The 15,713-nt window shown below is 43.5% G+C and overlaps 1 protein-coding gene across 2 annotated transcripts in view; it reads left to right on the top strand.

Moving 5' to 3' along the window:
- The window catches only part of LOC112108554 (gamma-aminobutyric acid receptor subunit rho-1), an 85,527-nt gene that overhangs the window by 59,990 nt on the left and 9,824 nt on the right, over positions 1-15,713 (top strand). For both annotated transcript variants that reach the window (XM_026654178.1, XM_024202737.1), the window contains 3 exons: positions 4,318-4,541; positions 12,720-12,802; positions 14,930-15,070. In XM_026654178.1, coding sequence (XP_026509963.1) covers positions 4,318-4,541; positions 12,720-12,802; positions 14,930-15,070 — 448 coding nt within the window. The remainder of the gene's footprint in view (positions 1-4,317; positions 4,542-12,719; positions 12,803-14,929; positions 15,071-15,713) is intronic.

The raw sequence follows: 15,713 nt of genomic DNA on the forward strand, positions 1-15,713 counted from the left end.
TTGTCCAATTCACTCCAAATTGTGCAGGAAAATACCCTACATCGGGCCCTGATTTGGAGACTAATTTGGCTTTGTTGTGAGTTTGTTTCATTTGGGAGGGTTCGGGGCAGGGGGAGGGTGTCAGTCAAAATCAGGCTGTAATAAAACTTAGAAACTCAGTTGAATCCATAACTGCAGAGCATCACTCCATAACAATGAATACATGATATTTTGCAGCATCTACAAATGTATCCATTTATGCAAAAAACTTTGGGAATTAGCTCCTGTCTGAAAAATGAACATCTGTTAATACATTATTGCTAAAATGAGATCTGAGCCTTATTAAGGGTTAAAGAAAAAAGGTTTTCTTAGATCCATTTTCTTAAAGCATATATAGGAAAAAGACCTGAACTATAGCTTCTTAGATGAGAATGGATCAAAAGATGAAGGAAGAGCTACAGGGTTACGAGGGACCGGAATGTCAAATTGATGTATTGTGTGTAAAACATTTCATAAGTTATAGTGGTCCTCAGTATAACTTAATAGCATAAGAAATAATTAATAATCTCTATTGGAGTTACTAAAAGAAAACAGATTAAAAACAGGTTTTGATGTTACCAAAGAACCCAAATAATCCAAACAATTAAAAAAAATTCAGCTTTTTGTCTCAGCTGTCAATTCACTTTTATCAGATGTCCACAAGCCAGCAGAGTTTCCCTCAAAACAATAGGGTACTATATATTCCCTCATAAAATAGTGCTGGCTTGTTCTTAACCCACAAAGGACCTACTGCCACATCCGGAGTCGCTTTTCAGGCACACTTTTATTTTGCAAACATAAGCAAAGCACAAAACCAGCGCCACCCTAGGCTAGAGCTCCCAGAGGATTTTCCCTTTTGCATCTTTCAGTCCCACCCGCCTCAGGTGCTACTGCAGGATTCTTCTGTGTTTGGTTAACTGAGCTTTCTCCTCAGCAGGTTCCCACTGCCTCCGCACCCAGGGGACTCTGGTAGCTTCTTCTGGGGGACCCAGACCCCAACCCCCATTATCCTCCTCTGCCACCATCCCTTCCTTACTGACTGCCTGCCTCTATACAGACCCAGGTGCTGCCCTGCCCTTTTAATTGGCCAAACTGGGACACTTGTTCTAGCACAGGGGTTCTGGGACCTGCTTCATATAAAGGGGCCAGCCACCCTGCAACATATTTGGTTTCACAGTAAAGCCCTGATCCTGAAAACCTTTATGCACATGCCTAACTTTAGGTAACTGAGTAGTCCAGTGGAGGTCAGTGAGGCTGCTCACTTGCTAAAAATTAAACACAAGCGTAAGCACTTGTGGGCTCAAGGTTGTAAAGGATATAACTGAACCAAAAAAGATGGAACACATCTCAGATCTAGCAGAAGTTCCATCTTTTGAAAAGGTAGCACATGATGCAACAAATAAAATACAAACCAACTGAAATTCATTAAATATTTTTGGATGTTTTTCTACATTTTCAAACATATTGATTTAAATTACAACACAGAATACAAAGTGTACAGTGCTCACTTTATATTATTATTTTTATTACAAATATTTGCACTGTAAAAATGATAAAAGAGAGTATTTTTCAATTCACCTCATACGAGTACTGTAGTGCAATCACTTTATCGTGAAAGTGCAACTTACAAATGTAGATTTTTTTATTACATAACTGCACTCAAAAACAAAACAATGTAAAACTTTAGAGCCTACAAATCCACTCAGTCCAACTTCTTATTCAGCCAGTCCCTAAGACAAACAAGTTTGTTACATTTACAGGAGATAATGCTGCCAGCTTCTTATTTACGTCACCTGAAAGTGAGAACAGGTGTTTGAATGGCACTTTTGTAGCCAGCATTGCAAGGTATTTACATGCCAGATATGCTAAACATTCGTATGCCCCTTCATGCTTCGGCCACCATTCCAGAGGACATGCTTCTATGCTGATAACGCTTGTTAAAAAAAAATGCGTTAATTAAATTTTGATTGAAGTCCTTGGGGGTGCATAGTATGTCTCCTGCTCTGTTTTACCCGCATTCTGCCATATATTTCATGTTATAGCAGTCTCGGATGATGACCCAGCACATGTTCGTTTTAAGAACACTTTCACTGCAAATTTGACAAAACGCAAAGAAGGTACCAGTGTGAGATTTCTAAAGATAGCTACAGCACTCAACCCAAGGTTTAAGAATCTGAAGTGCCTTCCAAAATCAGAGAGGGACAAGGTGTGGAGCATGCTTTCAGAAGTCTAAAAAGAGCAACACTCTGATGCGGAAACTACAGAACCCAAACCACCAAAAACGAAAATCAACCTTCTGCTGGGGGCATCTGACTCAGATGATGAAAGTGAACATGCATCAGTCTGCACTGCTTTGGATTGTTATCGAGCAGAACCTGTCATCAGCATGGACGCGTGTCCTCTGGAATGGTGGCTGTTTTACATTATTTTATTTTTGAATGCAGTTATTTTTGTACATAATTCTATATTTATAAGTTCAACTTTCATGATAAAGAGATTGCACTACAGTACTTGTATGAGGTGGATTGAAAAATACTATTTCCTTTGTTTTTTACAGCACAAATATTTGTAATCAAAAATAAATATAAAGTGAGCACTGTACACTTTGTATTCTGTGTTGTAATTGAAATCAATATATTTGAAAATGTAGAAAACATCCAAAAATATTTAAGTAAATGGTATTCTATTACTGTTTAACTGCACAATTAATCACGATTAATTTTTTTTCAATCGCTTGACAGCCCTAATAGAAACACTTCCCACACTAGGTTGGAGTCTTTTAAGTCTAGAGAAGTAGAAATGTAACAATAAAAAATAAGACCAACAAATTCCACAATTTTGGCCAGATCCTCATCTGGGGCAAATCAGTGTTGGCAACTTACACTAGCTCAGGGTCTGGCCTCCTGTATATTTTTTTAATCTTAAAATGAAAGCGAGGAAATATGTCCAACAAAATAATTGGAGGCCTTAAAATTGTGGACTCTACAATGTTTTACACACGTGAAAGTTCTCTCATCTTGCAGCTAAGTCATGTTTTGGAGGGTTTCTGCTTTGCATGTTTCAGAAAGACAGTGACAATCTTCCTCATGCATAGGATCCCATCTGCAGCCTGCCTGCACAGGGCTCTGCATCAGACTGCACATTCTCTTTGCACAGCCTTTTGTTTTTAGATTTGCCCCGTCTCTTGACGAAATTTAGAAAAGGCTCCCACATTTCACTGCCCTCTCCCAGTTTATTCTCAGCACAGTCTGATGGCTCAGACTGCAGTCCTGTGCATGGGAGCTACTCCACTGGCTGGCTGCATGAAGAGCCATTGCAAGAGCAAGAATGGAAGGCGGGTGGTTTCTAGGAGCCACCTGCTTCTTTTTCTTATTAGCCACAGGAATGTGAGGTGGGGAGAGGGAGGATCTAGAGTCATGTAGCTTTCTCCACCCCACTGCCTTCACCTTCCATCAGTGGATTAGTGTGTCTACCCTCTAGAGGGCTACCCTACAGACTGAGAAGCACTGTATATGTTCAAGAGTATATATTTTATAAATGGATTTTCCATTTGGAGGGTCTTTGGACCACAGTTAATCAGTCTTCAGGAGTTAAAGGAGAGCAAGTGACTTCAGTGGGGTAGGATTGGGTGCTGAACTTGTAGTTCATAAAGGAGAATGGAATTCCTGAAAATAAACACAGCTGGAGTACTATGTCCAGATCTGGGCACCACATTTTAAGAAAGATGTAGACAAATTGGAGAAAGTTCTGAGGAGAGCAACAAAAATGATAAAAGATTTAGAAAACCTGCCCTATGAGGAAAAGTTAAAAAATAGGGCATGTTTAGTCATGAGAAAAGAAGACCGAGGGAGAAACCTGATCACATTCTTCAAATATATTAAGGAGTGTTAATAAAGAGGAGGGTGATCAACTGTTCGTGTCCACTGATGGTAGAATAAGATGTAATGGGCTTAATCTGCAGCAAGGGAGATTTAGGTTAGATGTTGGGAAAAACTTGTCAAACTATTAGGTTAGTTAAGTATTGGAATAGGCTTCCAAGGGAGGTTGTGCACTCCCCATCATTGGAGGCTTTTAAGAATAGGTTAGACAAACACCTGTCAGGGATAATCTCAGTGCCGGGGCTGGCCTAGATAACCTCTCAAGGTCCCTTCCAGCCCTACATTTCTATGATTCTATAATTATTCCCATTTAAATTAAATTGTATAAATTTATATACTGTTGGTGCTAAATGCAGTGAAATGTTCCTCACAAAGAATAAATCGTAATGTGAAACCTATTTCTTTCGTTGGTTACTTTCAGGACTTCACCATGACCCTTTATCTGAGACACTACTGGAAAGATGAAAGACTGTCCTTCCCAAGCACCAACAACCAAAGCATGACATTTGATGGCAGGCTAGTGAAAAAAATTTGGGTTCCTGACATGTTCTTTGTACATTCCAAGCGCTCCTTTATCCATGACACCACCACTGACAACGTCATGCTACGGGTCCAGCCAGATGGGAAGGTACTTTATAGCCTCAGGTAAAGTTGCATTCACAATGTTAGTTGATTGTGTTAGTTTAAGAACAGCCCTACTGGGTCAGACCAATGGTCAGTATAGCCCAGTACCCTGTCTTCTGACAGTGGCTGGTGCCAGATCTTCAGAGGGAATGAACAAAACAGGCCAGTTTCTCAAGTGATCCGTCTCCTGTCATCCAGTCCCAGCTTCTGGCAGTCAGAGGTTTAGGGACACCCAGACCATAGGGTTGCATCCCTGACCATCCTACCCTCCATGAGCTTATCTAATTCGTTGGGTTTTTTTTTTGCCCAGTTATACGTTTGGCCTTTACAGCATCCCCTGGCAATGAGTTCCACAGGCAGACTGTGCACTGTGTGAAGTAGTACTTCCTTATGTTTGTTTTAAACCCGCTGCCTATTAGTTTCATTGGGTGACACCTGTTTTTTGTGTTACGTGAAGGTGTAAATAACACTTTTTTTCCACACCATTCACAATCTTATAGTCTTGTATCATACACCACTTAGTCACTTCTTTTCCAGACTAAACTGTCCCAGTCTTTTTAATCTCTCCTCATGTAGAAGCTGTTCCATATCCTTAATCATTTTTGTTGCCCTTCTCTGTACTTTTTCCAATTCTAATATATATTTTTTCTGAGATTGGGTGAGCAAACCTGCATAATAATGTCATTACAATATTTTGTGTCTTATTATCTAGCCTTTTCTTAATGGCTCTTAGCATTCTGTTAGCTTTCTTGACTGCCACTGCACACTGAGCAGATGTTTTCAGAGAACAATCCACAATGACTTCAAAATCTCTTTCTTGAGTGGTAATGGCTAATTTAGACCCCATCATTTTGTATGTATAGTTGGGATTATGTTTTCCAATGTGCATTACTCTGCATTTATCAACATTGAATTTCACCTGCCATTTTCTTGCTCAGTCACCCAGTTTTGTGAGATCCATTAGTAACTCTTCACAGTCAGCTTTGAACTTAACTATCTTGCACAATTTTGTATCATCTGCAAACTTTGCCACCTGACTGTTTACCCCCTTTTCCAGATCATTCATGAATATGTTGAACAGCACTGGTCCCAGTTCAGATCCTTGGAGGACACTGCTTTTACTCTCTCCACTGTGAAAACTGACCATTTATTCCTATCTATTGTTTCCTATCTTTTAACCAGTTACTGATCCACGAGAGGACCTTCCCTCTTATCCCATGACAGCTTGCTTTGCTTAAGAGCCTTTCTTGAGGGACCTTGTCAAAGGCTTTCTGAAAGTCCAAGTATACTATATCCATGGGCTCACCCTTGTCCATATGTTTGTTGACCCCCCCAAAAAATTATAATATTTACTTGTCTGTCTTCATGTGATGTAATTGAATTGGACCCTTTTTTGTTTGACTGTTTCTCTTCAGTTCCTACCTGTACTTTATCAAGTTCCCATTGCAGTGCCACCTGGATTGTGAGCCGATAAGGCAGATTTAAATACTGATGTCCCTCCAGCAGTGCCCCATTTCCTAGTGTGCTTAATCCTCTCCTAAAACAAAGAGCAGTTCCTTTGATAACTCACCAAGAAAAAAAAAAAAGCAAGCCATGGTCTCTGAAGGATATTCCTAGGACAGCAAGCCAACTCAGGGGTAAACTAAGGAAACAAGAGAATCTCAGGGCATTATATAATGTCACCTTGATCGATTGGTCCATCAGCCCTCACAGAGAGAGCGCTGATCACAACATGTCATTCATGTTGTTCTATCCAGTCCTTCAGCCACCCGCTGGCCAGGCATCTGATCACTAGGCCGTGAACTCTGTAACCAGGGTATATAGCTACAAAAGGGCCTGGCTCCCACTAACTCAAGATTATAGCTGGAGCAACTCAAATATGACACTTACTTAGATATTAATAATAATCGCATCAGAATAGAATAGAACGTGAATAAAAACTTCTGAAAATAATTATGATAATCTAGCCTTGAAAAGACAAAGATTAGTAGCTCAAAATCTCTTTTTCCCAGCAATGGTCACAGCCTGACAAAGTTTCATACATGAAACAGAAGTCTGAGTAATGGACCTAAGATACCTGACCATCAGTAAATCTGAGGATAGTATTGTGAGGGTTCCCCCTGGCGCGCCAACTGGAACTCGGGTACTGCTGAGCCCTCTGACTCACCAGCCTGGGCTCCCTCTCACACTGTGATGCTGTGACAAACTGTAGACCCGCTCCCGGTCCTACACTTCCACCAGCATTCACATAGGCAGGGACACACCCAGCTGCAGTTACATGCAGGCTCTCTGACTAGCCACTGCATGAACCAACAATAGAGAGGCTACAACCAAGATAACCACCATCTCCCCAGTCACACCCCCCCACTCTGGAATATAAACACAAAATTATATGATCTTGTGCTGCACAGGAAACTGTATAGCGTAAGCTCATAGAGTTCACCCCTCCCTCAATGTGAAAAGGAAATGCAACAGACCCCTGAACTAAGATTCCCAAGCACTTCACTCCAAACTTACTGGTTTAGATTAAAACATAAAATAAAATTTTTAACTACAGATTACCTAGTAAACGCAAACTAATCTTAACATACTCGAAAGATAGGATTTGAATTAACAATCTCTCACCCTCACTGATGATACAAGCAGGTTGCAGATTTTTAAGGAACAAATTACACTTGTTTTGCAGCTTGGAATCCCCAGATTTTTCATACACGGGCTAGAAATCCCTTTAGCCTGGGTCCAGCACTTCTCCCAGTTCAGTCTTTGTTCCTCAGGTGTTTCCAGGAGTCCTCTTGTGTGGGGAGTGAAGAACAACAGATGATGTCACTCCCTGCCTTACATAGCTTTAGCATATGGCGGGAACTCTTAGTCCCAAACTCAGTTTGTGGAAAAACACGGACATCCCAAGATGGAGTCCAGAGTCATGTGGCCTGGTCACATGCCCTTGCATACCTTGCTGAGTCATAGCAACCACTACTTTCAGGCTGTCAGGAACATTCACAGGAAGGTTATGTTCTTCCAGAATCCATTGTCTTTGCTGATGGACCATCAGCACTGTCTGGCTTCTTCATTGTTGTACCAGAAAGGCTAATTGTGGGTGTCACCCAGAGTAAGCACATTTGAAATACAGATACATAGTCAATATTCCTAACTTTAGATACAAAACTGATACATGCGTACAAATAGGATAATAATATTCAGCAAGTCATAACTTTTCCCATGACACCTCACATGACCCATTTTGTACAAAATGCATCATAATTATGCCATAATCATATCATAATAATATCACTCTGAAGAATATGGGATGCAGATATAAAAGATATAACTCCTGATTTATTTTATTTTATTTTTTGTACATGGAGATAGAATCAGTGACATAATCAAGCGAATGAGTAGCGCTCAGCAATCTCTGACAGAGCCAATAATCAGTACTTCTGTCTTTCCTGACTTCAGCTTCAGGATGTTATGGGACAGATATTGCCAAATGACCCATAAAGAACTGGTCAGAGATAAAATTACTGTAGGATACTCTGAAGTAAGAATAATGTGAATAGGTGAGTATCATCTATATAGCTATGCAAGTGCAGATTATATCTCTCTGAAGGACATTATATTAAAAAGAAGCAGAATCTGACAAATACTAGTTCTATGAGACTGCCATGAAGTAGCATGATGACAGATGTAATTTAAACCATGACAGGCTTGACATTCTGGGGTGCAATCCAGACCAGTGAGGGGCTCTGTTACCCCTGCCATGCAACCTTGGGTGCCCCAATGCTTCGCTCTTGTAGCTTCCAACTTGGGTTTTTCACAATCAACCTGCCAGCATGCAGGTCACATCCTGAGAATCTGTGTGTAGCCACAGCCCTGGTCCAGCAACTCTGGCCTCAGCAGCCTGTCAGCAACACACCAGCCACACTCTGGCTTTCACCAGCCTTGTTTACTATTTGACAATGGTGCAAGTAGAAATCATTTCTTGCCGGTACACTGCACTCATGGGAGGGACACAAATGGGGGGGCACATGACCTCCCCCACATGACCCCACCATGTGACTTCTCCCCACACCACCCCAGCCTGGGCCCCTGCGCTCTCCCCGTCCCCTTCCCATGATTCACATCCATCCCACGTTACCTTGGGGGGGGGGCTCTGTCCTCCTCTCGCTGTGCTGGAGACTTCTGCTGTACAGATCCCAGGCAGGAGGACCCAGGAGACACAGCTGCGTGGAAGGGCTGGGGGCAGGGCTCGGAGCAGTACAGCCACACTGGAGGAGCTGCCAGCATGGGGCCGCTGGGCGGCCCCATGTTCTGGTCATTTCCCCACTGCAATTCCTGGGAGATCAAGGCTCTCCAGAACCGCAGCGGCAAAAGGAGCAGAAGAATGTGGGGTTGCCCGGTGGCCCCATGTTCTGCTCCTTTCCCCACTGCAGTTCCCAGGAGAGCAGGGCTGGGGGCGGTACAGCCACACCAAAGGAGCTGTCAGCATTATGCTCCTTTTCCCGCTGCGGTTCCCAGTGGGAAAAGGAGCAGAACACCGGCAGCTCCTCTGGTGACTGTACCGGCCCCAGCCCCCCAGCCCTGTCCTCTGAGGGGGCTGCTGTACAGACAAAGGAGATGCAGCTCCGTGTAAGGGCTGGGGGTGGGGCTAGGGGCGGGCTCCTTGTCTGTCTTTCCAGTATGCCGTACCAGCTATAAATATCTTACTGGTATGGGGTACCGGACCATACCACTGTACTTGCACCACTGCTATTTGCAGGGTGAACCCAACACACTCCGAGGCCCAGATTTCCCCCCCCCCCCCCCACACACACATACAAACATATGTTTTGCACTGTCCAGCCCTCTCCTGGACATTGCTCCTCTAAGGGGATCAGTACTCAACAGCTTGCCACCTTAAATGGAGTTACCCAAACAATTCACAACACTGGTTAAACTTTGATTAAAGAAAAAACAAGTTTATTTAACCACAAAGAGATTACTTGTACTCATAGTACTTGTACTATGAGCCATTAAAGTCAGAAATGGTTACAAGAAAAATAAAGACAAAATGCTTCTTAAACTTAACAAACTAGACTTGGTTCAAGATGAAGTTCTTACTACGTGTTTTCAGTACATTGCTGACCAAATTCTTAGGCTAGGATCTGCTTTCCAAAGTCTATAGACTGTGTATTTTATCTTCTTAGGTAGAAAAGAGAAGTGGATAGGGAAAGATAACTTGGAGTTGTTTTGCCCCTCACTTGTATAGTGCAGTCACCCTTTGAAATGCATTTTCCTGAGAGTGACCTCGGTTCAATCAGAACTTTCCCAGATTTTGTAGTGTTTGGATTTGGTCCATTATTATGGAGGTGACTAAGCAACTCCATAGGTAAGGTTGCATTGAGATTTGCACTTTGAGCAGGACTAGAAGGGGAGAAGGACAAGAGGGCTGAGTTGGGGGGGGGGGAGGGGAATTTGTTTTTAAAGTTAAACACAATAAACAACCATGTAAGTGTTAAGCTGACTGCCTAGCATTACCCTGGTCACTTTGTTTGTATATTCACCAAATTTTGACTTTGTAAGAATCTTTACTCTTTGGGTCCAGAACTGTGTCTTCAACTGTGTATGGAAAGCACCTGTCACGATTTAGACAGCACCACAAGCTAAATAAGAAATCTGAGCACACTTGCTTTCAAAGAGTAACAAATACAAATGAGAGTGACATCAATGGAAATACACATGTGACTAGAGATTAATAACATAAGGGTTTACAAGAGCAGGCTCTGTTAGATCCTCAGTAATCTAATTGTTGACTGTCTTTAAACTTGTTATGGTTCATAGATTGTTCGCTCACTATAATCTATAAAATTGTTCCCATTTATTTTTCCACCACCGGTGTTTATATCAGTTGGGTTTATAATTACCTGATGCTTCTTGTACAAAAACACAAAACTAGCCTGTTAAGAAATAAAATAATGAGTTGTTCTTAGCAAGGCCAGAGCTTTTGATTTATAAGGTGGAGCATTTCAATGTATTTTCTTTTCAAACAAACTTAGTAGGACTAGAGGTATTACCTGTGCCCCCTAGTGGATGATATAAATGATAGCTCATTAGACTGTGATAACATTGATAACATTTCACAGAATACTGATACACTTCATCAGTAACACCAGTGATGTAACTACTATGGTGCAAGTGGAGCAGCCCAGGGCCCATGAGATTATTGAGATCCAACCAGAGGGGCTTCTGGGGAAGAGCAGGGCCTGCTAGGGCAAAAGGGGGAAGTGTGCTGGGGGATGCATGGGGGCATGTGGGGTCCCTGGAGACAGAAGACACAGCCCCCCCAGAGACAGAATGCAAGGAAAAGCATCAACCATTTTGCATGGAGCAGGAGAGAGGGACAGCTGGGGTAGCTTGATCAAAGCTGCAGGGAGGGGAGTTGGAACAGAACTGGGTGGAGCTGGGGGCTGGATTGGTGCTGTTGAGGTGGGGGAATGTGGTGGAGCGAATTCAGGAGGCCTGGATCAGGACTGGGGGGATGGGGGCGGGGAAGGTTGGAGATGAGCAGAAGGGGACCGAGGGGAGGAGCTGGGGGAAGGTTTGTGAGAGCCTGAAATGGGGCTAGGGGGGTAGACCAGGATGGGGGGAAGAAGGGGAGCTAAAAGAGCCTGGAGGAGAGATTGGATTAAGGCTGGGAAGCTGAGGGCTGGACTGGAGGCTGAAGGAAGGTTTGAAGGAGAGCTGGGAGGGGTGGCTCAGAACTGGAAAGGAGAAAACAGTCTGGAGGGTAGCTAGGAGGGAGCTGGGGGATGAGAGGGCTAGACTGGGGCTATGGGAGAATTGGACAGGAGCTGGGGGGGCAGCAGGGCAGGACTGGGGCTGTGACGGGAACTGGAGTGGAGCTAGGCAGGAGCCGGGGGATAGGGTAGATGTACTGGGGCTGTGGAGGAGCTGGAGGGGGACAAATTTCAGAATTGGAAAAGGGCCCCATTAACCTATTCTTGTACCAGGGCCCAGTTACACCACTGCATAGTGTGACAGACATGGCCATTTCCTGCAATATCTGTGGGAGATCCTACTGAATTACATTTAAATAGCTTTGGAGTCCGTTGTATTAAAAATGCAAAATGTATATATTATTGTGGGATTGTATGTAACTTCTTCAGCAGGGAGACGTGGCCAGTGTAAACCCTGGGGAAGTGTTACGAGCTTCAAAGGACTATTTTAAACAATGTGCCAGACAAGAAGGAACTTTTGAGACAGGCACAGTAGAGTGGGTTTCCTAAGAAATACCTGGGGGGAGGTAAATGCAAATTCCCACCTCCAGACCCAACCCTTTGAAGCTATGCCCTGAGTAGAAAACCATTGTCTGGCTACCTGTTCACAATCTCTATCAAAATCCCCAGCTGTAAAAAGGAAAGGCCAATCTATGATTGTGGGTTCTTGTTCTGAGCAAAAGCTGTTATGAACTTATGACCATAGACAAATCCCTTGGTGTTGTTTGAAGGACAGAATTCTACCAGAGCCATTGTTGGAGTTGGGGTGAACTCTGGTAAATTTATTAGCATGTTTGTAGGTTCTGGTATTGTTTTAAATGTTTTTTCTGTAATTCTTTCACCTTAAGAATAAATATGTTTGCTTAGAAAGGGCTGCATGTTAACTTATAACTGTGGGCAAGTATGCTGTTTTTAGCCACTGAGGAGAAAGCAAAGCAGGCCTGCTTAGGCCATTCTGACTTGCTGCGGAATTCAGAGTATAGGAAGGGACCTGTGTAGCCTTGAAATACCCTGGTCAGGAGGCAGAGAGACATGGGTCTCCACCCAAGAGAGGTGATGACTGAGAAGCTGGAGCCTTGAGTGAGTTTCTTGCTGTACCATGAGGGGGAAATACAGGTGCAGTTGCCCTGAACGGTGACACGTAGGACTGCCAATGCATTGATGGTTATCTGAATATCAATAAACAATTCTTTACAACTGGAAAGCAGATGACAAAGCTGCCATTCTCTGAAAAGAGATACTTGGCATTTCAAGTGGGCAGAAGTTGGGCTAATAGCATTTTTTCCCCCTTTTAATTCAATCCCTGGTAATATGTGGGTTTATTTGAAAATGTAGGGACTATATTTTATTTGATACAAAACTAACTTGCAGTTTTCTTTGTTTTTCCTTTACCATTTTTCATTCATAAAGAAAACAAAGTTTTTAAACATGTATTTTTCATTTCTAGGGTCACAGTAACTGCAATGTGCAACATGGATTTCAGTCGCTTCCCCCTGGACACACAGACGTGTTCACTGGAAATTGAAAGTTGTAAGTAAACAGGATACATATGTAGGCCAATATTTTCAAATATGGGAACCTAAAATTAGGCTCCTAAATTTATGTAAGACACCTAAGTAAGTGGCCTGTTTTTCAGAAGTGCAGAGCAACCTGCAAGTCCGACCAAAGTCCACAAACTGAAAACAACTGGGAAAGCTTTTTCTCCACTCTCTTTCAGTTACAATAATCGTAGGTGTGGTTTACCTCAGCTAATCCCACTGCACTGTACTACTCAACAAATAAATGAATGTACCTAATATGCGTCACGAATTTATCCAGAGTATAAACTAAAGATACATCCAAACTAGCATCCCCATGGAGCTCCTTTTTCTAAATCTGACCTATCTTTGAATGTCCTGGCTTTCATACATAGATACACCTCTACCCCGATATAATGCGACCCGATATAACACGAATTCGAATATAACGCGGTAAAGCAGTGCTCGGGGGTGGGGCGGGGCTGCGCACTCTGGCGGATCAAAGCAAGTTCGATATAACATGGTTTCACCTATAATGCGGTAAGATGTTTTAGCTCCCGAGGACAGCGTTATATCGGGGTAGAGGTGTATTTTTAAACAACTATATTCTATTGATGTACTTTTCCCCTTGGATTGTTAAGAAGCATTTACAATCTTAATGCTGCTTTAACAGTTGTTTTTGGGGTTGGGGTGGGGTTTGTTTGTTTGTTTGTCTTTTTTCTGGGAATAACTAACCCTGGTATAAAACCCAAGACTAGACAACTAAATCTAATTGGAACACAAGGAAAGAGGTGATTATTATGTCCCACAGCAGTCACCATAACTCTGTGGAAGATGCAGGGCTAAGGCATCTTGAAATCAAAGTTACCACTTTTTTCACCCAAGCAACTAGTCAAATTTTGGGGCCTTGAGGATGTTCCAGTTGAGAGTAGAAATGGATGGAGGCTGGTCTTTTATTTGATGCAGTCTTGTTTATTTACAAGATGTATACAAGTCCTGCTCCTCTGAACACAGGAGGAACCAAAACAAGGGAATAGCTTCTTTGTTTCCAGCCCCAACCCTCTTTAGCCAACCCTAGACCCAAAAGCCCTTTCTAGGGATCCTCTAGGGTCACATCATGTTTGAAGACTCCTGCTTGGCTTTCTTGCTCTGCCTCAGTCTCAGTTTCTTGTCTGCCCCCTCAGCTACCTTTTCACATCCACAGACTCACTCACCTACCTGGTCAGAAGAGGAGGGAACCCTCTGCCCTGTTGCTAGTGTGTGGTCAGACTCTATTAGGCCTTAAGAGTTTCTTACAACCATTTTAAATGAAGAGTGCATTCACACAGCAGTTTCAACAAGATTTTAACTCCACTCATAACAAGGCTTAAACCAACTCATAACAATAACCAGAATGATCCTTTATCATAATTAGGGCTCCGTGTTTGTCATGGAGGTTGTGGAAGTCACAGATTCCGTGACTTTCCGTGACCTCCGTGACTTCTGTGGTGGCCAGTGTGGCTGACCCAAGGGCTGCCCAAGCAGTTGGCTCCAGAGCCAGCTGCTCAGGTGGCCCAGCAGCCAGCCACACCAACCGCTGCTGGAACGGCCCCGGGACCAGCCGCACCAGCTACTGCTCCAGCAGCCCCGGGCAGCTGGCCCCAGGGACCACCTGAGCAGCAGCTGGTGCAGCTGGCCCCAGGGACTGCCTGAGCAGCAGTCCCCGGGCGGCTGGAGCAGCTGCTGCTACGGCGGCCCCCAGCAGCAACCCCCCGGGACACCCACCTTCACAACAGTGGACCCCGGCTACCCCTCTTCCCAGATTCCCCCCCCTCCCAGTAACACCCCCCCAAGATTCAGCCAGGGGTATTTATAGTATAAGTCATGGACAGGTCACCAGCCATGAATTTTTGTTTATAGCCCATGACCTCTCCATGATTTTTACTGAAAATACCCATAATTAAATTGTAGCCCTAACCATAATCACATGCACAATCATCCATGACCATCACTAATACTGGACCAAACTGGCAGAAAATTTGCTGTTTCCCCCAAAGCTTTTGTACCTACCTTTGAAGACATATTGACACATTCTGAACTGTAGAGTCAATACTATTTGGTATAATTGCACTGCACCAAAGATTTACTCCTATTTTCCTAGATGCCTACACTGAAGATGATCTAATGCTGTACTGGAAGAATGGGAATGATTCCCTAAAAACAGATGAGAGGATATCGCTATCCCAGTTCCTTATACAGGAGTTTCACACCACCACAAAGCTTGCCTTTTACAGCAGTACAGGTAAGTGAATTTTGCTAAAGTTGTGAAATTATGATAGATTTTTGCTTTCTCCCCTCCCTCCCCAATCAGATGAGATCAACTTTACCTCTCCCTTACGAGATGGACTGGTATGTGGCTTCCTCTGGGGCCCATAAAAATTCCCTTCAATTGGCCACAAAGGACTCACTAGCAAATGGTCTAAGGCATTCCCTTTCCTACAAGGGCTGAAGCATAGGCAAAGTTCATGCGGAATTGCAAACTTGGACTTACTTATTTGTTCATCACTGTGACGGGGTGTACCAGGCCCATGGTCCTACCACACCCTGCCCCAGGAAAGGGAGCAGAAGAGGTGAGTTCTGCAGGCTGCCTAAAGAGGCTGCAGGGAACAGCCAATCGGAGACCAGCAGGCTCTGCCTCAGTGACCTGAGTGATTCCCTTCTGTATGGCTACACTCTTCACAGCGTGGATCTGCTGCGCTGTGATAGTCTTCACTGTTTCTGGTGTCAGCTCTGGTGCCCCTAGCAATAGGGATTTGCACCATCAGACATTCTCTTCTCATCTGGCTAATCCTTGGGGTCCCTGCCTTTCCTCTTGCAGCAAAACCTTTTTATGTGGCCCACCTCTCCACAATCAAAGCAATTAAGCCTTGCCCTTCCTCCCTCAT

Source organism: Terrapene carolina, unplaced genomic scaffold (assembly GCF_002925995.2).
Source record: "Terrapene carolina triunguis isolate 2854851 unplaced genomic scaffold, T_m_triunguis-2.0 Scaffold42, whole genome shotgun sequence".
Taxonomy (NCBI): Eukaryota; Metazoa; Chordata; order Testudines; family Emydidae; genus Terrapene; species Terrapene triunguis.